Source organism: Crocodylus siamensis, chromosome 5 (genome assembly GCF_052110815.1).
Source record: "Crocodylus siamensis isolate JL-2025a chromosome 5, ASM5211081v1, whole genome shotgun sequence".
Classification (NCBI taxonomy): domain Eukaryota; kingdom Metazoa; phylum Chordata; order Crocodylia; family Crocodylidae; genus Crocodylus; species Crocodylus siamensis.
This window is the reverse complement of record NC_143399.1, coordinates 207,018,659-207,042,523: the sequence shown is the minus strand read 5'-3', so window position 1 is coordinate 207,042,523 and position 23,865 is coordinate 207,018,659. Positions and strand designations below refer to the sequence as shown.

Sequence of the window (23,865 nt, the reverse complement as noted above, 5' to 3'; positions counted from 1 at the left end):
GGTCACGCACCTCCTATTTCACAGCCCCACAGGTCGCTTTCATTTCATTCCGATGAAGTGATATTTGGTTTCGCTTCGATCTTACACCAAATCACACAGCCCTGAACCCCCAGGATATTAGTGAAGCTTCTAGTTTACTTTTAACTGGACAAAACTGCGTCAAGTTCACCATCCGCACGCCCTTTCCAAAATTCAGGATCTCCTCGGGCCACCTTGTCTGGATCCCTCCACGTGTGCTCCCCACGGCTCCCGGGCGGCTGGAAACGGAGCAGGGCAGGACGCTGCAGGTCCATGGTGCAGTTCAGCGGGGAGTTCCTGGCCCTTGGTCTGTGGCAGGAGGAGGCCTGTTCCCAAAGGCACAGGCTACTTCAGTGTGCCACGACCTGCCCTCCCCATGTGGTCTGCCATGCTCCTCCCAGCCAATTCCCTCTGTGGAGATTGCAGCACAACTGCGCTCGGCGAGGTCTGACCGTGCTGGGACCCTGGCTTGGAGCTCCTCTACCCAGTAAACACGCACCTCCAGACCACTGGCATATGAACCATGGGGGAGGTGATGGCTCCGAGCCACGGGCAGCAGGGAGCGTGGAGCATACACAGCTCAGGAGGCTTCACCTGGGAAGAGGCAGGCAGGGGATGGAGCAAGGGTGAACCGCACAGCGCTGTGCACGGGGCAGGGGTGCAGAAGCCTGCAGCCAGCACTGTCAGTCACTCTGCAACGTTGCAGCGCAGCCAGCGGTCCTTGCGCCCCACCACCGGCCTCTCCCGTGCCTCCAGCCCTGAGAGCTGGGCTTAAGGGTGAGTGCTTCAGACTAGGACTGAGGTGGCAGAGCTGCTGACACTGGTGGGAGAAGTGGGAGCCCCATCCCCAGACTTGCGGGGGCAAGCACGGCATCGGGAGGGTGAATGGAAGTGGTACAAAGTGCCGCGTCCTGCATCCGACAGTGTCTCCAACCAGCCGCCTGGGAGCGGGGCCTGGCGCTCTGCACCGCAGGGGACCCCACTGCTCTGGAGCCCATGCCCAGCTCTTGTGCACCACGCCAGATGCCAGCCCCAGCTCTCAGGCCACCTAACGATGCAACACACTGCCCCCCGTCTCCTGCGGCTGCTGATCTCGCCCCCACCCCAGCCCGCAGCGATCTTGTCCCAGACCTTTCTGGGGAACCCCCTGCCATGAGCAGGCTGGCCAGCACTGCAGTGACACGGGAAGTCCCATAATCCCAGCCACGACTCTCCACCCCCGGCGGACCCTGCCCCAGGGCAGGAACACACAGCAGGCATCCTGGGAGCCTCTCCTGGGAGACGCGCCTTGGCCAGACCCAAGCCCGAGGAGGCCCCGGAGAAGACTCGGGGCCCTCAGACCCCACTGCATCTCTGCCCTATAGCACTCGCACGCCACTCCCAGAGGCCTCCAAGCCAGGTGCAGACACAGGCAGGTCCAGCTCTGCTAGCCTGACAATGACCGTGACATGTGGGTCCCCCTCCTCTAGCTGGCCCCATCCTCCTGGGGCTAAAGCAGAGGGGCTGGCAGGTTCCCAGGACCGTGAGAGAGACCATTTGAGCTGGCCCCAGGAGTTAACGAGCAAAGGAAATTAAAGTGGCCAATTCAGGGGAAGCGGCGATGGTGGCAGAGAGCTCGGCGCTGCTGCAGTGGCAGCTGTGGGTTGCAGCTCTGACTCCGTCTGGGCTCTGGATGACCGTACTCCAGTGCGCGGCTCCGATACGACGGGGCTCCAGCACTGCGGCAGCACGCTCAATCCCGGGCTCCTGCAGTGGGTACCCCAGCATGGGCCAGCCCCTGGAGCCCTCCTGCCATGGGGAGGCCAGGTCCCGGGGCAGAGGCAGCCTCTGCGCATGACAGCCACGGACCTCAGCACCCAGCAGAGGCTTCCTGGCCTGGCTCTGAAGCCCATGAGGCCACGCTTCAAGTGCACTTGGTCTAAACCTGCTTTGCTGTGACCTCCAGCCCCAAAGAGCCACGGCTCACCTGCGGACAGGCTTCTCCTCCTGCAGCACCAGCACAGCCCCCCGCCCTGCCACCAGCTGCACCCCACAGCCTCCCTGAGCAAACCCTGGGGCTAGGGGTGTCAAGCACCTAGTCCCTGCTTTGCATGTTTCACGTTTCACTCCTCACCTCTTGCTGCAGCCTGGGCCTGCAGCCCATCAGGCCATCGCATGGACTAGCGCTGGATCTCCCCATGGCTGCACGCTGGCTGCCACTGCCAGCACGGACCAAGAACTGGGCGACGGCGGTGAGGTCCTGAGGCTGTTGGTCCCAGCGAGTGGGCGCACACGGGCTCCACACCGTGCATGGCAGCACTTGCCCCAGGGCTTCCAGTGAAGAGCACGACCCGGCACAGCAGACTGAAGCAAGCAGGCACGGCACATCGCAGCCCGAAGGGACAGGGTCTGATTGGCAAATCCCAGCTGCAGAACTTCATGACGGTCCCTGGTGCTGAGCCCAGGGCTCGCCCCTGTCTCAGCACCTGGCAGGCAGGTCTCATCCATGTCTGAAAACCGCAGTCAGTGGAGGCGGCTGCCCTCGCTGGTTTGCTCCAGCTGCTGACTCCCCAAATGCCGTGTTCCCAGCTGGAGCTGCCCATCTTCTCCCTCTGGCCTCAGCTGCTCATTTCTGCACCATGCGCTGAGCACTGCTGTCCTCTCCCTGCGAAGGCCCTTGCATGCTGTGACCAGTCACTCCATCTCCCTGCACCAAGATGAGCCGCTCGAGCTCTCCAGCCTCTGCTGCCCACAGCTCCCTCCAGCCCCTGAATCACTCTTGTGGCTCTTCTTTGCCCCTCAGGGGCTCAGTGTGGACACTTCGATGCTTCGGTGCTGCAGCCTCCCAGCACCACTCTCACCAATTCCACGTGCAGGCGGGAATGCCCCTCGCCGATCTTGGTCCCAGGTCCTCCTCCGAGGGTGGCCTGAGCTCAGTGCTGCAGCATCGCATGGGCTGCTTGCATCGAGTCATGGGTTTGCAGGAGAGCAGCTGCCCTCAGCTATGCCCTCCGCCCTTCAGGTGTAATTGGACTCCAGCTGTACCGTTTTTCTCGCGTAGATGGAGGTTTCCACATGATGCGATTGCCCTGACCCTGGCCTTACTCTCCATGTGTCCAGTTTCTGTCTCACTTGCAGATTTAAAAGCAGCAGCTGGTTTTACATTTATTTTCAGGGCACTGGCAAAAGCCTTGAATAGCAGCAGAGCTCGCACCAACTCTGGCAGCACCCCGCAGATGCAGAAGGGTGCTCCCCGGCCGGTCCCCACTGCAAGGCTGTCGTGCAGCCAGAATTAAGTCATGCACGTGTTGACCCCGCGCAGGGTGAGCTCCAATCAGCGCTGGGCAGCACAGGGACAACTGCCCCTCGCCCTGCACTGGGCAGGGGACCCAGTGCAGCATCAGGGCAGATGTGTAGGTCACCTGGGGAAGTGGATCAGCTGTGAGCCCGCACTGTTCAACATCTTCATCAGTGACTTGGACGAGGGGGTAAAAAGCACCTGTTCAAATTTGCTGATGACACTAAGATGCGGGGTGGCTATGGGTATGCTAGAAGGGAGCAACAGGCTGCAATTGGATCTGGACACGTTACAGGGGTGGGAGGATGAGAACAGGATGGGATTCAACACTGACAAGTGCAAGGTGCTGCACCTGGGGAAGAACAACCGGCACCATACCTACAGGTTGGGGAGCTCCCTTCTCGTCAGCATGGAGGCAGAAAAGGATCTGGGGGTCATCATTGACCCCAAGATGAACATGGGCCGGCAGTGTGGGGACGCGGTCAGGAAGGCCGACCGCACCTTGTCGTGCATCCACAGATGCATCTCGAGCAGGTCCAGGGAGGTGATCCTCCCCCTCTATGCGGCACGGGTCAGGCCGCAGCTGGAGTACTGCGTCCAATTCTGGGCGCCGTGCTTCAGGAGGGATGTGGACAGCATGGAGAGGGTCCAGAGGAGGCCACTTGCATGATCAGGGGGCAGCAGGGCAGGCCCTACGAGGAGAGGCAGCGGGACCTGAACCTGTTCAGCCTCCACCAGAGAAGGCTGAGGGGGATCTAGTGGCCTGTTACAAACTAGTCAGGGGGGACCAGCAGGCATTGGGGGAGTCCCTGTTCCCCCGAGCACCGCCAGGAGCGACCAGGAATAACGGTCACAAGCTGGCAGAGGGCAGGTTTAGGCTAGATATCAGGAGGCGCAACTTCACGGTCAGGGCGGCTAGGGTCTGGAACCAGCTTCCAAGAGAAGGTATTGCTGGCTCCTACCCTGGGGGTGTTTAAGAGGAGGCTGGATGAACACCTTGCTGGGGTCGTTTGACCCCAGTACTCTTTCCTGCCATGGCGGGGGGTCGGACTAGATGATCTGCTCAGGTCCCTTCTGACCCTCGAAACTATGAAACTCTCTCACCACAGCAGACCTGCATCAGCTTGGCGATGCCTGTCTCTCCCCACAGCATTCACTGCAGGGCAAGTGGCTCTGGGGAAGTTTTACATTTTCTGTAGGAAAGGGGGCTCAGCAGCCAGCGAGCACAGGAACGAGGGGCATGGCCTCTGAATCTGAACCTCCTCACCTTCAATGCTGGAGACTGCAAGGGAGAGGGAACAAGGGAAAACCCTGCTCAGGCCCAGTCACTCTCCCTTCCTGCCTCTGCTCTCTGCTCGTAGGATGCCGGAGTCTGGGCAAGACGGACCTGGGGTCTGACCCAACACCTGGCACCTCAGACGTACTTTCTCTGCGGTCAGACGACAGGCCGTGCAGCCGCTCCAGGCAGTCTGCTCCTGGCAGGACGCGCGCTGTGTGCCTGCACCCTCCGCTGCATTGCCCCCAGTTCTGCCATCCTCCTGGCCCAGGACGGGCTCCTCGTTCTCTGTCTCGGGCAGAGCCTGGGCACAGGGCAGGGAGCAGAGGCCCAGGCAAACGCGCTCCCGACGAGCCAGAAATCACGCAGCAGTTGTCAAGACCCTTTCTGGGAGGCAGCTGCTGCTTTGCCTTGCCTGCTCCCTGCCATTTCCTCCTTCCTTCCAGTTTGCAGCACCTTGCTCCTGACCCACGTTGCTCCAGGGCCCCTTTCGAGTGACTGCAGATGCTGAGAAATAAGTCCAGAGCCAACACCGTGCATCGCACATTGTCAGTGCCCACAGCTGGGCCCTGAGCCCTGGTCGCCAGCCCCCGAGGGGTGAAGGGCTTTGCTTAAAGAGACCCCTCAAATGGGCTGGTGGCACCAGGACCCGGTCCCAGAGCAGCCTCACCCGGGGCCCCGGACCTGAACAAACTACAGCCAGAGACTCAGCGGTGCTTGGTACCACGTGCACCCTGGGATCTGGGCTGGTGGCACCTGCGCTCCAGTGCCAGGCTTGTCTAGACAGACCCTCGTCGGCGAGCCCCCCGCGCTGCTCGCTCTCCCGCAGCTGTTCACACGGACACTCGTCCTCGCTGCCCGCGGAGGGGCAGGACATGCAGGGGGAAGGGGGCAACCAGGAGGGCACCACCTGTCCACTCTGCCACAAGAAGAGCAGCCGGCGAGCTCCCAGACCTGCCACGACACAAGCCCTGCAGCTGCCTGTCATGTAGGGGCCCTTCCTCAGGGCTGCCATCACACCCCACGGCACAGCTCAAACGACAAGCACCGGCCTGAGAACAGCGTGGAGGAAGGGAGAGGGGCGCCGCGCCCTGTCCTGCCCGCCCCCGCACAGTTACCGTCCTGGAAGACTCGCTCCACGTTCAGGCCATAGGTGGCACAGGTCTCGTAGTACGTGCAGCGCTTCAAGTCATTGGAGAGCTTCCGGGCCCGGGAGTCGTCGATGACGCGAGGGTTCGTGGCGCTGATGGCGTCTGGAAGCAGAGGGGTGGGGGGCAGGTCAGAGAGGGGGGCCGAGACAGCACCCACCAGCTCTCCCCAGACACAATACAGACCCTGCACAGCACCGTCCTGGGCAGAGGTCCAGGGCTCCCAGCTTGGGGCCCTGAAGGGTTAATATCGTGAATTGCCTGCAGGGCTCCAGAGGTGCCACCAGGGGGCGGGCGAGCAGGGGTGGGGCTAGGGGTCCACCCTGCTAGGGGGCTGGGAGCAGTGCATCTTGGGATGCTGGAAGACTGCAAAATGCCTGTTTTATCCCCATGGAGCAGACTGAAGTTACCCTAATATGAGCTGGGAGCACGGCGCAGAGCTCATCTCTGCCTGAAGTGGGTCACTTGGAGATGCTCGGGGCAGTTAACACGCATTAACAAGCTTTAATGTGCAGACACTCATGTCTGAACTGCCCTTAGTATGGGCCAAGTGTGGTGTAACTTCACCCTGGTATATTATGGGTGTGCCTCCTGGGGTGCCCTCATCACACCCACAGGGCCAACTCCTTCACTGCGGTGCAGCAGGGTTCGATGTCCCGAGCACGACAGGCTCCATAGGGACGGCTATTAAGGACCGAATGGCTGACCAGCTGTGAGCTGGTGACGACAGCCAGGGAGCAAGGACTGGGCAGTGGTTGGTAATGACTGGGAGGCAGAGCTCGGGCCCAGGTGTGAAGATGCCAGCAGCTGGGACAGGCAAGCAGGAAGCAGCACCTTGGAGCAGGGAGGACAGGAAGGGCCAGGGCTGGGATCACAGGCGGTGACAGCGTGGGGCTGATGCAGAGCCATGATCTGCTCCCCGCCCATCCCTGCCTGCAGAGCTGGCACTAATCACAGGGGTGTGCGAGCAACGGGTCGTGGCTCAGCCCCAGGTCTATCCCCTGCTGTCACGGTCCCGTGATCCTGCCCTGTAATCTCAGCCCCGTTCCCAGACCTGCTCCCTGCCCGCCCATGGCCCCATCCCATCTGCCCGGCCACCGCCCGGCCCGCACGGGTCCTGCCCCCAGCAGTGAGCGTGGGGTGGACGGTCCGGCACCAGTGCCAGCTGAAAGAAGCTGCCGGGAAGCAAGTCCGGCCCCCGCACTGCTCCAGCTCTGTGTTGCAGCTGGGGGTGGTGGGACCGGCCACACGCACTATGGCCTGGGCTGCCCCCATGCCTGGGCTGAGGGACCCGCTACTGGTCCGATAAAATCCCCTGGTGGGCCAAATTTTGCCTGCTCCTGGTCTGCAGTCTGGTACAGGGTCCCAGTGGAGACATCCGCGAGGCCCTGGGGCAGGGCAGGGCAGGGGCCTGGCAGGACGGGCTCTGAGCTGGCCTGGTTCGGCCGCGCTGCCTGCCACTCGCCGTTGTGGTGGGGAACAGCCGCAGCCGATCACTTTGACCCCCAGTACCGGCAAGTCCCCGCCTGGGATTCAAGCGCTCGTGGACTCGCTGAAAGGTGCCGGGCCACGGACAAGGCGCAGTCTCATGGCAGGACAGGCCCTGGGGCTGGTCCTAGAGAGCTGCATCTGGGCCACCTCCACGGGCACTTGGAGCCACACTGGGGGCCACACGGCTCCAGGGGACCTGGACAGCAGGCGTGCCCACCCCTCGGGGGCCAAGCTCAGCCTAAGCCCGGGGCCCTGCCCTGCCCTGAGGAAGGCCGTCCCCTTTGCACCTGCACAAGTCCACCTTATCCCTGCTGCCCCAGACCACCCCCCCGCCGACTAGACCTGGCACTGGCAGGCTCAAAGGAGACTGGGGCACACCGGGCTCCAAAGGGCTCAACCACGGGGGCGGCCCAGAGCTCAGCCAGATGCATGCAGATGCCAGCAGCCCCTACGGTCCTGGGGCAAGCCCGAGGGCCGGGGGAGTCCTGCCCCATTTCAGGGATGCGGGCAGGCCCCGCCGCCCACCTCACCTTGCGTGCCCACCAGCACCATGGGCACCTCGGCCGTGTTGCGGTAGCTGCAGAGCCGCAGGTAGTAGTTATACACCGTCTGGAAGCTGATCTCGTCCTCCAGGCTGAAGACAAACACCACGGCATCCACCCAGGCCGCGAACTGGCAGGGAAACACCAGGCATCACTGTGCAGCCCGGGCCCCGGGCCCCCTTCGGGGACATCAGCCAAGGGAAGAGCCAGCCCCGTAGCTGCATGCCCCTCTCAGCCCCCCGCAGTGCAGTGAGATCCAGCTCCCCGCGCCCCAGACCACAGCCCCTTCCCGGGGCTTCTGGAGGACAGGCTGGGGACAGGGGTCTCAGAGGCAGGCGCCATGGGGGCGAGAGGGGTCCCCTTACCTGCAGCTCAGGGGGGCCCCCTTCATCTCGAATCAGCAGCAGGTAACTCTGACCATCCACAACGATCTCCTTCTTAAACCGTCCGCCTGGAGAGCAGGGCAGAGCAGAGCAGAGCAGCTCGTCAGGCGCGGCTCTGAGGCCGGTGCTGCCCGGAGGGGGATCTGGCTAGGGGAACCCCCCAGGCCATGGTGCAGGCTACCCCATGAGGTGCCCAGGGCTGCAGCTGGGGACGGCCTTACCTTCCGGGGACTCCTCCTGCACGTAGGTGCCCGTCAGGTAGCGATGCACCAGCGCCGACTTGCCGCTGGAGAGGTTCCCCACGATGCCCTGCAATAGAGGTGAGCATGAGTGCCCGCTCCCCCAGCCGGCTCCTTCCTCCCCTGGGCACTGCCGAGCCACAGCACCATTCAGACACAGCCCTGGGACTCCCACGCCCTGCCACGACCCCACGAAACCCGGGTCAGTGGCCAGGCTGCAAGCCAGCATCAGCCCCCCGCTTTGCAGGCAGGGCCTAGGGCAGAGTGGGGCTGGGCAGACGCCGTTCTCAGCAAGGCACCTGTATTGCAGCTCCCACCGGCAGCAGCTGGGTGGTAGAAAGAATTGGGCGTGCTCAGCTAAGGGAACGGTGACTGGGGAGGGACGGGACAGCAGCCTCCAATATCCGAGAGCCTGGGTGGATCGAGGATTTCAGAAAGGGGGGTGCAGACGGCATGGTACATCGTCACATGTGACAATGCATGTTTCTCCAGGTAAGGAGAAACAAGAAGCTTTACTAAAATGCCAGGGACCTAGAGCTATACTACTCAAGATCAAAGCAAAAACACATAACTACTGGAACATGCATTAATTTGCTGGATAAGAAGTTTAAAAAACTCAAATTAGGCAAAAAAAAAGAGTCAAAATAATCAACGGGCATCGCATCAGTAGTTCTGTAGTCGTCACAGTTAAAGTACATCTCTTAGTCAGATCGAGTGTCTTGGCACTGCCCCCAACACTTTGCTGTCAGTCATTTCTACACCGGAGTTAAGGTGTTCAGCGAGAGCTACAAACAGCCGGCGGGGCTATGAAGCAGGAGAGAGATGCCAGGACTGGCGGAATAGAAATGCCGTTGCCCCTCCTGGCAGCGTGGACAGAGCAGGCGTCAAGGAGGCGTGCAACTGCCCCCCTGCAGCTGCCCCCGCCCGAGAGGCTGCCGTGAAGAAGGGAGAGCGGCAGTGCCCTGCTGCAGAAGGCAGGACCCAGGGCAATGGCTTTACAGGGCAGACAAGCAGATTTAGCTCAGCTCTCGGGGCAAACAGTTACCTGCGCTCCAGGATGTGATGCCCTTTGTGCACGGATGCTGCTCTAGGAGGCAGCCCCTCCGGTGCCCATGGGGCAGAGCTCCCACGCCCGGCTTCCCAGCACAGGATGGTGCCGACAGTGGGTGTGTGGCTGGGCAAGGGCCTGCCCTGAGGAGAGTGATGCTCCCAGTGCATCACTGCCACGCTCAAGAGCCTATTCTGAAGATGAAGGGTGGACAAAAATAGGGGCCAGGAGAGGGATGGGATGCAGCCACCAGCGGCTGCAGCCCTACGCTGCAAGTGCCCAATGTGAGACACAGAGCCCCAAGAGCCTCCAAACCCCTGAGCCGGCTCCCACAGACAAGGAGGGGTGAAGGGAGCTCAGGAGGTTACATCTAGTCCATCTCCCTACTCATAGCAGGACCAGCCCTAACTACATCATCCCAGACAAGGCTTTGTCTAGATGGGTCTTAAACACCCCCAAGGATGGAGACTGCACCACCTCTCTGCGGAGCCTGTTCCAGTGGTTTACTACCCTCTTCATCAGAAAGCATTTCCTAATATCTAACCTCAACTTCCCTTGCTGCAGCTTGAGCCCGTTGCTACTTGTCCTGTCGGCTGCCCCCACTGAGACCAGCCCAGCTCCGTCCCCTGTGCAGCCCCCGGCAGGGAGGTGGCGGCTGCTGTTCAGTCCCCCTCGGTCCTCTCTTCTGCAGACTCAATCAGTCCAGTTCCCTGGGCCTCTCCTCACCAGTCCTGTCCCCCAGCCCACAGCCATTTTCGTTGCCCTCCGCTGGACTCTCTCCAGTGTGTCCACATCCTTTCTGCAGTGGGGCCCACAGCTGGACACAGGACTCCAGATGTGGCCTCCCCAGTGCCGAACAGAGGAGAAGGATCACTGCCTTTGGCCTGCTGGGAACACAGCTACCCATGCAGCTCAGCATGCTGTTAGCTTTCTTGGCGACAAGGACGCACTGGTGGTTCCTGTTCAGCTCCTTGCCCCTGTCCCCCCCCAGGTCCTTTTCTGCAGAGCTGCTGCCCAGCCTGTCACCCCCCGCCTGCACCGGTGCAGGACTTTGCACTTGTTCTTGCTGAACCTTGTTTCTTTTGGTCCAATCCTCCAACGTGTTGAGGTCTCGCTAAATCCTAGCCCCACCCTCCAGCGTATTCACGACTCCCCCCAGCTCGGTCATCCGAGGTCAGCGTCTCATGGCAGCTGGCCTGTTCGGACCCCTGCCCTGCCCAGGCTCAGCCAACGACTCCAGTGCCAGCCCAGTATGGCCAGCAGGTCTCTTAGGGGATGGACGGGGTCGCTGATCCACGTCGCTGGGTGGAACAAATGCTGCCCATTGTCCGGCACTGGGCAGGGGCCCGATCCTGAGACAGCAGACGACAAGCCCAGGGAAGCTCGGGGGCACATCTCTACACAGGGAAAGCAACAGTTCTCTGCTGATAGAGACGTGCCCCAGAGCTTGTGCAAGCAGCAAACCCCGGCTCTGCCCCGGGGCGCGTCTCCAGAAGAGGGGAAAGCTGCACAGGCGCTCCTGGGGCTGCAGGGGCCCGATTCTGCATGGGGATCCCCAAAGCACACAGCACTGGGCCACGCAAGCCCTGGGAGCGCCAGTCCCGCGCAGCTGGAAGGCACAGGCGGCTCCAGGCTGCCCACCCTCCTGCACCATAAAGCAAACAGATGTTTGCTGCAGTAAAACAGCAGCAGAAACCGCGACCGCGTTTGCCATGACCACGACTCTGGGTTGTTTGTAGGGCAACAAGGGGCATGGCCAAGTTTGCTTGGCCTTTGTGCTGCCATCACCCTTTTTATGGGGGCGCAAAGATGCCGCCTGTTTCCACCCCAAGACGCAGGGGAAGGCACTGCCACGGCCCTGGGGCAGCTGTCCCGGGGAGCTACTGGCACCAGGAGATGCCTGCACAGCAGAGCCGGCCTGGCCGGGCCCCCGGAGCTCACAGCTAGTCCAACCCCTGCCTGGGGCAGGATCAGCCCCATCCAAAGCACCTCGGACACAGCCTCGCCCGACCTGTTGCTAACACTACACGGCAGCCCTGTGCACAGCTACAAGACCCACTGCCCCAAAACACCGAGAGCCCCCTCGCGCGCATGGCTCAGCCCCTCGCACCCTCCTGCTTAACGATTAGCACCGTGCAGAGCCAGCACGGGACGCGGGGCACGGATGAAAGCCTGGCTCCCTCGCAGCTCCCGGAACGGGACGGCAATGGCCATTGCCAGGGACAGGGGCGCTCCTAGCAGGACCCAAGCTGTCCGACAGCTCAGTCGATGCAGCACTGGGACAGGCTCTACCTACATTAGTGGTTATCGAACAGGGGAGAGACCTGGGGGTCACTGTGTACAGTAAAAACATCGGCTCTGACAGCAAACCCAATGGTAGGGACAGTGAAGGAGGGAACTGCAAACAAAGCAGAAGGTATCACAATGCCCCTATACATTCACACCTTGAATACGGTGCCCAGATCTGGTCCCTGCGCCTCAGAAAGGAGAGAGAGAAGGTGCAGAGAAGGGCAACAAGGATGCTGAGTGCTAGCGAGGGGCTTCCCTAGGAGGAGACACTAACGAGGCCGGGCCTGGTCAGGGTAGGAAAGAGATGCTGGAGAGGGGACGGACAAGGCTTGCAACATACTCTAGAAGAATTCGAGAAGAGTGGTTGCTTCTCAAGGGAGCGATCCTCAGTGCACAAGCTAAATCTATTCCAACACGGAGGAAAGGCAGCAAGAAGGCACAGCAGCCCCCCTGGCTCTCCAGGGACCTAGCGGACCTCCTGCGGCTAAAAAGGAAAGCCTACAAAAGATGGAGGACAGGATTCACCTCCAAGGAAGATTATTCTGCACTGGTCCGGTCCTGCAGGGAGCAGACCAGGAAAGCCAAGGCTGCAACTGAACTCCAACTAGCTTCAGGCATCAAGGACAACAAAAAGTCCTTTTTCAGATACGTGGGGAGCCGGAGGAAAAGCAAGGGCAACGTTGGACCCCTGCTAAACCAGATGGGGCAACTGACAACTGACGCCCAGGAAAAAGCCAACCTATTAAATAGGTACTTTGCGTCAGTTTTTCATCAGTCACACGGGACGCCCATGCCTGCTATGGGACAGGGAGATCCGGGAGATGGGGATCCCCTACCCTCCATAAATGCTGACCTCGTGAAGGAACACCTTGAGAAGCTGGATACCTTCAAGTCAGCCGGCCCTGACAATCTGCACCCCAGGGTACTCAAGGAGCTGGCGAGCGTCATAGCCCAGCCCCTGGCACGGGTCTTTGAAAACTCCTGCCACTCTGGTGTAGTGCCCGAAGACTGGAAGAAGGCCAATGTGGTGCCGATCTTCAAGAAAGGGAGGAGAGTGGATCCGGCTAACTACAGGCCCATTAGCCTGACTTCTATCCTGGGGAAGATCCTAGAAAAGTTTATTAAGGAGGCCATCCCTGAGGGACTGGCCCAGGCTAACATCCTGAGGGACAGCCAGCACGGGTTTGTTGCGGGTAGGTCTTGTTTGACCAATCTCATTTCTTTCTATGACCAGGTGACCTATCACCTGGACAAGGGAGAAGAGGTTGATGTCATATATCTTGACTTCAAAAAAGCTTTTGATCTGGCATCCCACGATCACCTCTTGGCCAAACTGGCCGGTTGTGGCCTTGGCTCCACCACGATCCGCTGGCTGGGAAATTGGCTCCATGGGCAGACCCAGAGGGTTGTGATTGATGGCAGTCACTCATCGCGGTGCCCTGTGACCAGTGGGGTCCCTCAAGGCTCTGTCCTGGGACCCATCCTGTTCAAGATCTTCATTAACGATGTGGACATTGGAGTCAGGAGTGGACTGGCCAAGTTCGCCGATGACACCAAACTTTGGGGCAAAGCTTCCACACCAGAAGATAGGCGGGTGATCCAGGCTGACCTGGACAAGCTCAGCAAATGGGCAGACGAGAACCTGATGGTGTTTAACACCGAAAAATGCAAGGTTCTCCACCTTGGGAGGAAAAACCTGCAGCACCCTTATAGGCTCGGCAGTGCTACGTTGGATAGCACTACAGAAGAAAGAGACTTGGGGGTCTCATAGACCACAAGATGAACATGAGCCTCCAATGTGATGCTGCGGCTAGTAAAGCGACCAAAACGCTGGCGTGCATCCATAGATGCTTCTCGAGCAAATCCCGGGACGTCATTCTCCCCTCGTACTCGGCCTTGGTGAGGCCGCAGCTGGAGTACTGCGTCCAGTTTTGGGCTCCACAATTCAAGAAGGATGTGGAGAAGCTTGAGAGAGTCCAGAGGAGAGCCACGCGCATGATCAGAGGTCAGGAAAACAGATCTTACGATGACAGGCTGAGAGACATGGGACTCTTTAGCCTGGAAAAGCGCAGGCTCAGGGGTGATCTGATGGCCACCTACAAGTTTATCAGGGGTGACCACCAGGATCTGGGGGAACGTCTGTTCACCAGAGCGCCCCAAGGGATGACGAGGTCGAACGGTCACAAACTCCTGCAAGACCACTTCAGGCTGGACATAAGGAAGAATTTCTTTCCTGTCCGAGCCCCCGAGGTCTGGAGCAGTCTGCCAGCGGAGGTGGTTCAAGCGCCTACACTGAACACCTTCAAGAGTAAATTGGATGCTTATCTTGCTGGGATCCTATGATCCTGCTGACTTCCTGCCCTTTGGGCAGGGGGCTGGACTCGATGATCTCCCAAGGTCCCTTCCAGCCCTGATGTCTATGAAATCTATGGAGAAGAGAAAGGCACCAGGATTTGTCTTCCCCAGAAAAGGGCAAAGGGTCACAACATGGGACGAGCGGGCAGTAAGTCTAGCACCAACAACGAAGATCTTAAATCACCCGGCGCGGCATTAAAGGGCGGACTCACAGTACCAGACGCGGCTGGAGCCGGGAGCTCAGCCAGGTTCACAAGGGCATAGAGGAAAGAGGCATCGGTGGCTCTGGGGCAGGGAGTGCGGGGCATGGGCCCTGCATCAGCCCTGCAATGCTGGAGGCTGCAAGTGGGAGAGGAGCAGGGGAAAACCCTGCTCAGACCCCGACACTGTCCCTGCAGCCTCTGCTCCCTGCCCCGTGGGACACAGGGGACTGCACAACAGACCTGGGTCTGACCAGCACGTGGCTGCTGTGATGCTCTGCTGTAAAACACGGGAGTGGTAAATATTGGCAAAGACAAGCCCCTGACACACGGTCGAGGAGCAGTACGCAGAAAACACGCGTGTCAGCCCAGCCAGGCGCAGGTCCCAAGTGCAAGGTGGAGGACGCACCTTGGCAGCCCTGGCCAAGAGCGCCATGGCGTGACGGCAGATAAGTCGCTGAGCAGAGGAACCGCACGGTGTCACGGGGAACCGCGCGCAGGAGTGGGGATGGCACCGTGCCCGGTAAGATTTCCTTCAGACAGTCCCTCCGACCCGGGTGGGCGAGCCGGGCTAGCGCAGGAGTCGCTGGATAGGCTCCGAGTTGCACCCTGGGTTGACTGCTATGACCTCTGCCCCAGACCAGGACCCATCCCAATCCGCAGGAATGATCCCCGCGGGAGCCTGACCCCCATGCAAGGAACTGACCCCTTTCCAGCAGGCAGGGGTGTAGCCCCCAGCACAGGGCCGGGGGTCCCGGGACAGCCGCAGCTGCAGGCGACGTCGGCCAGTGCGGCTCGTACTCACCACTTTGAGCTCCGGCACCGAGCGGCTCAGGGTCCACTCCTGGCTGTTCACAAACGAATCTGCAGAGAGAGAAAAGCAGCGGTCAGGTCTGGCCAGAGGAAACGCGGCCTCAGGATCCCGCCCGCCCTGCAGAGGGGTGGGCTCCCGGCAAGGCTGTGCGAACAGCTCGGCCACACCGGGACCCCGCAGGGGCGATGCACTACGGCCCCTGGCACACCCACCCCCAGGCCACGCGGGCTGCAGGGAGGAGCTGCCCCTTGGGGCCAAAGACACCAGTGGCAATGGGAGCAAGGGCAGACGCGTCCCTAGCCGTGGGGCTGGCAGGGAGCTCCAGAGGCCACATCTAGTCCAGCCTTGGCCCGAACCGGACCAGCCCTGCCCAAACCTGGTGCCAGCAGGAGCATTGGCGCAGCCCAGTGCCCAGCCCCAGGCTGCGCCGCAGCAGCACCGGCGCAGTGCGCAGGCCAGGGCTGCAGCCGAGGGCAGGGCACAGCTGGAGCAGCTGCATGCGAGCAGGGCCGGGGGCTGGCGGGCGCCCGCGTGGGGGTAGCTGCACTGGTCTCCAGGGTGCGGGCTGGTGTCCCTCGGGTGCTCACAATGGCTCCTTCCCCCTCCCCGCCCGCTCCTGCTGCCCGCGCAGACCCCACGCCTCCCCCACTGCCCCGGCTGCCTCCTCCCCCCGCAGGGAACAGCGCCCGCGGCCCTGGGCACCGGAGCCAGGTCCCAGCCCCGGCAGCGCCCCAGAGGCTCCGGTCTTTCCCGATGTCAGCATCATCCCGTGGCACCACCCAGACTGGTCGGGCGAGTCGAGCGGCTGCCGGGCTCAGCTCCCCGGCTCGCCGCAGCGCCGGCGCTCCACGCAGCGCGGCGGTAGGGCGCGGGGCGAGGCCGATCCTGGCGCACCGCACCTCTGTCCTGCCGTTCGGGCAAAGGGCCAGAGTGTGCGCAGGGGCTTGCGGAGCTGCCTACGGTCGCCCGGGGACGGCTCGCCCCAGCGGCACATACACATCCCTCTCCCGGCGGTGCCTCGCCAGCCCCTTCTCCGCTCCTGGTTGCTGCAGCGCCCAGCTCCGGACCCAGGTCCGTTTGCATTCATCTTCCCTGAACAAGGAGGTGGTGGACGAGGTCCCAGCCTTTGCCCTGCCAGGGCTCCCCGGACGCACCCGGCCGGCAGTTCATTGCCACGGCCACCCCTGCAATCAGCGACCGCGCCCCCGCCAGCCCCAGCACCCAGCCTGGAGCAGGAATCCTTGCAATCGACCCTACGTTGACGGCACGTGCCCAGGCTGCCAGGGCTAAGAGAGCCAAGGACCACGGCATGGCGCGCCTGCCAGGGGACCACCGCCTGCCCGAGGGACTGCCGCTGGCCCCACACGCGGCATGGCGCGTGCCCGTCTGCGCCCACGCGGGCCGCGCTGCTCCTCGGCCTCCAGCCCCTCGGGGCAGAGGTGCCGGCCCTGGGCGCTTCCACCCTGCCGGACGTGGCAGCAGGCCCACAGGTGCGGCCACACCTGCATCGACTCTGGCCCCGGTCTCCAGCTAGGACGCCCCCTCCATTGGCTCTGGGGTGGGGAAGGGCCATCTCCATCGTACCCCAGCTCTGTCCGTCCATCCGTCTGCCCAGACCAGAGGGGCTCTGGGATCGTCAGGCCTGAGCTCCCGTCTCCCACCAGCTGCCCGGCGTCCAGGAACCGGCTCCGCTCTGCAGCAGAGCAAGGAGCCTTCCCAAAACCCCTCCATGCTCACATGACACCGCCACGATGGCGAGGCCCTGCTCCAACCCCCCATGGCGAGTCACCCGCGCCACCCAAACCTTGCCCCTGGCCTGGGCTTGCCAGACCTCGCCGCTGGACCGCACTTGGGCACCTTGGCCTCCTTTGGAAAGTTAGACAGACGAGCAGGAGCTGGCAGCGGGACGACGGGAGAGCCCAGCAGACCGCGCTGGCACGACACCGGCACCGCGAGCGCGGCGGGGCCAGGACGGGCCACCTGGACAAGGAGCTGGACTCGGTGCCACCCATGCTGGGGGCCCCGAGCCGGCTCCTCAGGTGCTGCGAGCTCCTGCCAGGGTGGCTGCGCTCCTCCCTGCACCCCGAAAGGAAAGTGGGGACGGCAGTGCCGTGCTCCTGTCATGGGATGCTGAAACAGCCCCAGCCACGCACCCTGCCCGCGCTCGGCTCTGCACAACCCTGCAGACCGGACACCGCGATCGGCCCCTGTCCCCAGACTGACGCTGACCAGCCTCCAGCGGGAGAGGACGCTGGATCCCCGAGTCGCCCCGCCCCGCCTGTGCTCATCCTGCTCCGGCCCCTCGAAGCCAGACGCGCCGTCAAAGGGAACGGGGGAGCTCAAAACCCACGCGCCGGGCCCGGCTGCACCGGTTCTTGCTGCTCGGCATCATCCCTGCGCCGGTGATCGGCATCTCCTCGCGGTGACAGCGAGCGTGGAGGAAGCCCACGGAGCTGGGCCCCAGATGCCACGAGCGGTCGCTGCAGCCCCCAAAGCAGAGGATCCCGGAGTGTCTCAGAGCCACGGGGTCACATCCAGTCCAGCCCCAGCCCCACTCAAACCAGCTCAGACAAACCCCATGTCCGACTGCAGAGCAACACAGCACTCGCCCCTGACACAGCCCCAGGCATCGCCCCTGTCCTGGGAAAGCAGGGGGGCCGCAGCCACCAACATCCTGCTGCCGCCGGGGGGTCATGGACGCTGCAGGGAGCCCAGGCCAGGCCGTGCCCCCGCTGCAGAGGAAGGCAAACCCCCCAGTGCGCACCAGTGTGAGCAGGGGGGAAACCCTTCCTGCCCCCGTGCAGTGTTGGGCTGAGCCCAAGCGCGGGGGCGAGACCCTCCTGCCAGGACCCCGTGGGGTCCGTGCCAGAGGAGCAGTGGCCCAGCCCAGCCCCAGCCCAGGCTGCAGCACCCAGCACCCCTGGGGGAGGCTTCAACCCCCCCGGCACCTGTAGGAACAGGAGGGGAACACGTCCGCAGCCCGGGCGCAGGAGCCCGGCCTGCAGCTGCCAGCGGAGGAGGTCTGGTCGGGGCTACAAGCGCCAACACACGGATAAGCCCAGTCAGGCCAGGCAGCCCGCCTAGGGGAGCCGGGCACGGCGAGCGCGCTGCGGAGACGCGACCAGTGCACGTGAACGCACGAGGGCACTGCTGACCGAAGCTGCGTGCACCCGGCGGGGTCTGGGGAGGGAAAGCGACAAGGCTGACATGCCCTCGACGCCTGCCCTTCCCAAGGGATGCTGCCAAGCCCCGCTCAGAGAGCCCCGTGCCAGGGGCATCTGGGCTCCTGCCACGGACAGATGCACCTAATCATTAACGAAGCCGCTCTCCGAGTTGCTGCAGGACTCGCGTGAACATTGAACCTCCAGGCGCTGAAATCCCAGCCCTGAAACGTGGCCAGAGGCTGTGCAAACATGCCCCGTGGCCCTGCCGGCCTGCCCACCCCCGGCCGGGGCAGCACGGCTCCACGGGGGCCAGCAACCCCAGCCCCGGGCACCTCCCCGGCTAGGAGAGGGCCAGGGAAGCTGGAGGGGGAGAGGAGGGAGTCCCAGCTCGGAGCCAGCCAGCGTGGGGACTGGGGTGACCAGGAGCCCCTCCACCAAACCGTGCCGGGCTCGGCCTGGCCCCCACAGCCGCCTGCGCTTCTGCGGCAAGGCGAGGGCTGGTGTCCCCAGCCTGGCCCATCAGCGCTGCGTGGCCAAGCCAGAAGCCCCGCTGGGGCAAGGGGAGGAGGGGGCGACGGGCCTCCTCCAGCAGCTTCTGCTGCCCCTTCCCGCTGCCCCCGGTCCTGCCAGACCCAGCCCTCACCGGATGCAGCAGAGCAACCCCCCCGTTACTGAGCCATGTTCAAATGCCCCCCGCCCCCCCGATGCAGCCGGATACCCACCCACGCCTGCACCGCGCCTCCCACGAGCGGGAGGCCTGCGCTCCCAGGCCGGAGCTGGTGCCCCAGAGCCAGGCTGCGCATCCGGGGGACCCTGCGCAGGACCGTGCCCACCAGGGAGCGCGGTGCCCGTGGGGGAGCACGGCAGGGAGGGGGTCAGTCCCCAAGGAACCTGACCCCCGCCTGGCAGCACAGGCTGGTGGCTGGGGCCCTCGCAGCCCAGCCAGCTGCACGCACGAGGAGCCCCGGGGCGCGCGGGGCAGGACACCGACGCCGCGAGCCCGGGAGGGACGGCTGCACGCAGCCGGTTGGAGCTGGCGGCACAGGCTCGCAGCCGCGCCGAGCGCTGCCCGCGTGCAGCCCCGGGCTGCAGACACCCGAACCCGGCGCACCAGCACACAGCAGCCAGCAACCCTGCCTCCCCGCTAGTACACGCCTACTGGTACACACCTGCTTCCCCCGCTATACACACAGCTGCTAGTACATCCTGGTTGCCCAGGTAGCACACACCTCTGGTACGAACCAGCTAGCGTCCCCAGCCAGCCCACACCGGCGAGCACACACCCGCTGGTCACCCCGCGCCCCAGGGAGCTGGCGCAGCCTCCCCGCCGGCACGGCGTCGTGCCGGACGGGTGCAGCCGCGCTCCCTGCTGCAGACACACTCTGCACGGTAAGAGGGACGGAGGAGCAGCCAAGCACGGCACGCGGGAGTGCCCTCCTCCCACCCCAACCTGCCCTGGGCTAGGGCGGATAACACGGGTCTGACACGGGGCAGCAGGGACAGTCAGACCGGTGCCCCGACGGGACGAGTTTGGAGCGGCCTCCCGGGCTGGGGCGCCATCCTCTGCACTCAGGCGCTCACTGGCAGGAGTCCTCCACGGCCCCGCTCCAGACCCTGGCCGCGGTCACGAGGCGCGCGCCCCTGCGCCGTCGGGAAGCCACGGCCCAGCCAGCGCCTGGCCGGGCTGCGACGGGGTCAGCAGCTATCGATGCTCGGCGCTCCAGGGACCAGGGCCTGCGCCCGCTGCAGAGCAAGGCAAGGCGCGTGCGCTGTGCCGGTCTGACCCGGGGGAAGGTGCTGCCCGACGCCCAGCCAGGGGCCCGCGCGGCGTCTGCGCCGCGGCAGGAGCATCGCACCCGCGCCACGGCTGCGGCCCAGCGCTCCGGAGGAAAGCAAAGCAGCCCCGAGGCCGGCAGCCCTCCCTCCCGGATCCGGCAACCGGAGCACACGACGGGGTCTGGTCCCACCACGGCCACCGCGAGGCATCAGGCTGGAAACCTCCTCATCCCCACCCCAGAGGCATCCACAGCCGAGGTTTTCCAGCCCAAACAGCTCTTCTCTCCGTGGACACCCTGCAAAGAGCGATACCAGCCCCTCGCCATCTCCATCGTCCTGAACTGAGCAAGCCCAGCCCCCCCCAGCACAGCCCTTTCCGAATTCACTCCGAGTTAAGCCCATCTGCTTCACGCGCTGATGCCCAGACCCGTGCACATGGTGCTAAACTGCAGGGTCCCGGCGGGAGGGTCTCGGCCCCGGGCTCAGGCTCAGCCTCATGCTGCACCGGGACAGGAGGGGATTTCTCCCCTGCTCACACTGGTGCAAACTGGGGGGTTTTGCCTTCCTCTGCAGTGGGGGCTCCCTGGAGCATCTATTAACAACCGTGTATAGGAACAGGATGCTGGCTACCACAGTGCCCCTGCTTTCCCCGAATCAGGGTCAGGTGCGAGGCCTGGGGCTGTGTCAGGATTGACCGCAAGTTTGCTCAGAGCTCGGACACGGAGTTTGTCCGGGCTGGTTTAGACAGGGCTGATCCCACCTCAGGCAGGGGTTGGGTCGGACGCGACCCCGCGGCTCTATGACGCTACGAGGCCGCGAGCAGGACCGGCAGCTCCCACGCACACCCTGCCAACCGCGCTCCAGTTGTGCGAGGCCGAAACAGGAGTCCGACCAGGACAGGACGGAGCGTGCACACCCGGTGCACAGCCCCAAGACCTCAGGGGATGCCGGGGTCCTCCCCACCCTGCAAAGGCAGGATCCAGGCCCCCACGGGCCCTGGGCCCAGCAGCACCCTGTCGCAGGGGAGACGGACTGTGGAGCGGGAGCAGCCAAGAGGGTTTTGCTTTGGCAGCTATGCTCCTGGTCCCCTGTGCCAGCGCCCTGCTGCAGCCCACCAGACACCCTTGCAAAAGGGCACCCCGGCTCGAGCTGCCCTGGGGTCACCACCCCCCCAAATGTGGGCCCCGCAGCCACTTCAGCCCCTTCCCCTCCAGCCGGGCGGGTGGAGCGCGCCGCCATCCCGAGCTCCCGGCGCCAGCAGCCCCGAGCACCCTGCTGCGAGAGCACGCTGCCGGCAAGCAGCGACAGGTCCTGCTGCGAGGGAAGGGGCCAAGCCCTCCTCGGCGTGCAACACACCCACATTCCTGAGCCATGAACGCGGCCTCCCCACAGCCTGGGAACCTCGTGCTGCCGGCCGCAAGTCCCTGCGCCCTCGCAGCTCCGGGCTCCGGCATGCACCGGCGCCCGGCCCCGTCCCAGCCAGCACCCTGGGCCCAAGAGCAGCTCGGCTCCGAGCCCCGCGGGGACCAGCGGTCCCCCGGTGCAACGCGCCCCTCTGCAAGAGCCCGGGAGGAGCGGGGGGGGAGCCGGGCAGCACCACTGCTCCGGGCATCACTCAGGAGAGTGCTCTGGGCACGGCCCCCTCTGCCCTTTGGCTGCTCTCCTAACGGCCCGGACGCTGCCCTCCCTGTCCCCGTGCAGGCCCTGGCAGCACCGACGCTGCCAGGGCCCGGGACCAGCGCCCAGCACGGCCCCTCGCCTGCCCGCGGCCGGGCGCTCCCTGCGCAGGGCCTGGCTGGGCGGCACCCTGCGGCGGTGCGTGCCCACGGGCGCGCCACCTCGGCGAGGTGCAGGGACCTGCCCTGCCCTGCCCTGCCCTGCCCGGGAGAGCAGGATGGGGCCCCGGGCCCAGCCGTGCCTGGGGGTTGTGGGGCTGTGGCTGCCGCCCCAGGGAGCAGGAAGGCACCCCGCAGACGGCCCAGGCCGGAGCCTGCTGCTGTTCATTCAGCACCAGCCCTGCAGACTCCCTCTCCCCTGGCCACCTCCTCCAGACCAGGAAAGCTGCAGGGCAGCGCGGGGCGCTCGGGCCCCTCCTGGGGACAGCCAGAAAGCCCCAGCACCCTGGCAGAGGTGGCCCCGTGGCCGTTCCCCCGCCCCACTTACCCAGGGCTCGCAGCGCGCTGCTCCCGCGCAGGCAGGGCTCGGCCCCTCTCTGTGGGTCCCTGGGGCCAGCGTCGTCGTCGCTGCCTCGCTCCCGCCTGCGAAAGCGGCTGGCGAGGAGTCTCCAGAAGCCACCGGACTGGCCAGCCCCCGGGGGCCGCGAGCCACCGCGCCGGGGCAGCTCGGGGTAGAGCAGGTCGCGCTTGCTGGGGCAGGTGTGCAGGGAGGTGGCGTCGCCCTCGCTGCGCGTGCGGAGGCGCGGGGGCCGCAGCAAGCTGCCTGACTCCGAGCGCCGCAGCCCGTGACCCCGGCGCAGCCGGAAGCTGAAGCTCTTGCGCAGGGACCTGAAGCTGCGGCGGGGGCTCGGGCTGCTCTGGCCCCCGCCGCCCCCAAAGAGGTTCCAGCGCCGGCTGCTCCACAGCGAGCCGCCCCGCAGGAAGCCGGTGCCCTCGGCCGGGGGCGTTGGGGGCGGCAGGGCCATGCTGGCGGGGCGCAGGCAAGGCCCCCCGTCCGGCCCCGGGGACAGCAGCGGTGCGGCGCCTGCATCCTCCTCATCCCCGTCGCCGTCCCTGTCCTCGGGCCGCTGGCGCGGCGAGCGCAGCCGGAAGAAGTCCAGCAGGCTGCTGCGGGCTCTGGCGGGGGCCGGCAGGGCCAGGGGGCTGGGGCCCAGTCCATTGCCCATGGAGCACAGGCTCTTGGGCCTCCTCCTCTGCTGCTGGGCGGCGTGGAGGGCTGCCTGGACGGCGGGGACGCTCTGCAGGTCCAGCGACTCACAGACGCTCACGGCCCGCCGGGGGCCTCGGCCGGCCCCACTCCATCGCCAGCCCTCGGCCATCTCAGCGCCGTGGCCCCATGCCCCGGCGACCCGACCCAGCCCAGCCCGGCAGGACGGGGCAGGGACGCAGGCGCTGGGGCTGGCGGCTGCACCTCCTCCCGGAGCCGCCTCTCCCAGGGGACCTGCAAGCCCAGACGGGCTCCAGCGCAGCGCAAACTCCGGGGCTGGATCCCGCCCTGGAACAGGAGCCAAGGCCCCCAGGCCGGCGCCGGGACCTGCCGGGGGTGGGCAGGAGGCCAAGGCCCACAGCGCGGCAGCGGTGGCGTGAAAGGAGCAGGGTGCGAACCAGAGCCACGGCCAAGGCTGCACGGCTGGGGGACACGGGACATGGCCCAGCACCGGCACGTGGGAGCTCCTGCCCTTCTCTCTCCTGGTGCCACGTGCCCCCGCCCCGGGATCAGCCCCCACACCCCGAGTCCCCGTGCCCCAGTGCAGCAGCACCCCCTGCTGGCCCGCGGCAGCTGTGGCTGGGGAGGAGCAGGTGTGTGTATGGCGGGGGGGGCTCAGCCTGCAACCACAAGGGAGACAGGAGGGGCAGGGGGAGGCAGGGCGATGCCCCCGCCCAGCTCCTGTGGCACTAGCCCAGGAGGGACTGGCTGCACTGGCACAACCCCACGTCCCTGCACCCATTCCCCAGACGTGACCTTGGCCCTGGTGAGGCAGCTAGGCCGGAGCGGACACCCTCACGTGGGGACAACCCCCACAGTCTGCGGGAGCCGGCTCCAGCAGCTGACCCTCATGGGGAGCGCCGGGTGCCCCCCTCCGGCCCTGCACCCCTCGGAGTCGCACTGCCCAGAAGCATTATCTCCCTCTTCTCCGCTGAGCCCGGGGTCTCCAGCCACAGCACGAC

At 64.7% G+C, this 23,865-nt stretch overlaps 1 protein-coding gene across 3 annotated transcripts in view; it reads right to left on the bottom strand.

Annotated features, from left to right (window-relative positions):
* The window catches only part of AGAP3 (ArfGAP with GTPase domain, ankyrin repeat and PH domain 3), a 111,453-nt gene that overhangs the window by 48,540 nt on the left and 39,048 nt on the right, over positions 1–23,865 (bottom strand). For 2 of the 3 annotated variants that reach the window (XM_090048040.1, XM_090048041.1), the window contains exons 2-6: positions 15,072–15,130; positions 8,357–8,444; positions 8,118–8,203; positions 7,741–7,882; positions 5,690–5,824 (exon numbers count right to left, since the gene is read on the bottom strand). In XM_090048040.1, coding sequence (XP_089904166.1) covers positions 5,690–5,824; positions 7,741–7,882; positions 8,118–8,203; positions 8,357–8,444; positions 15,072–15,130 — 510 coding nt within the window. Of the gene's footprint in view, positions 1–5,689; positions 5,825–7,740; positions 7,883–8,117; positions 8,204–8,356; positions 8,445–15,071; positions 15,131–22,183; positions 23,063–23,865 lie in introns of those variants that run through there. The other variant, XM_090048039.1, reaches the window with a different exon arrangement.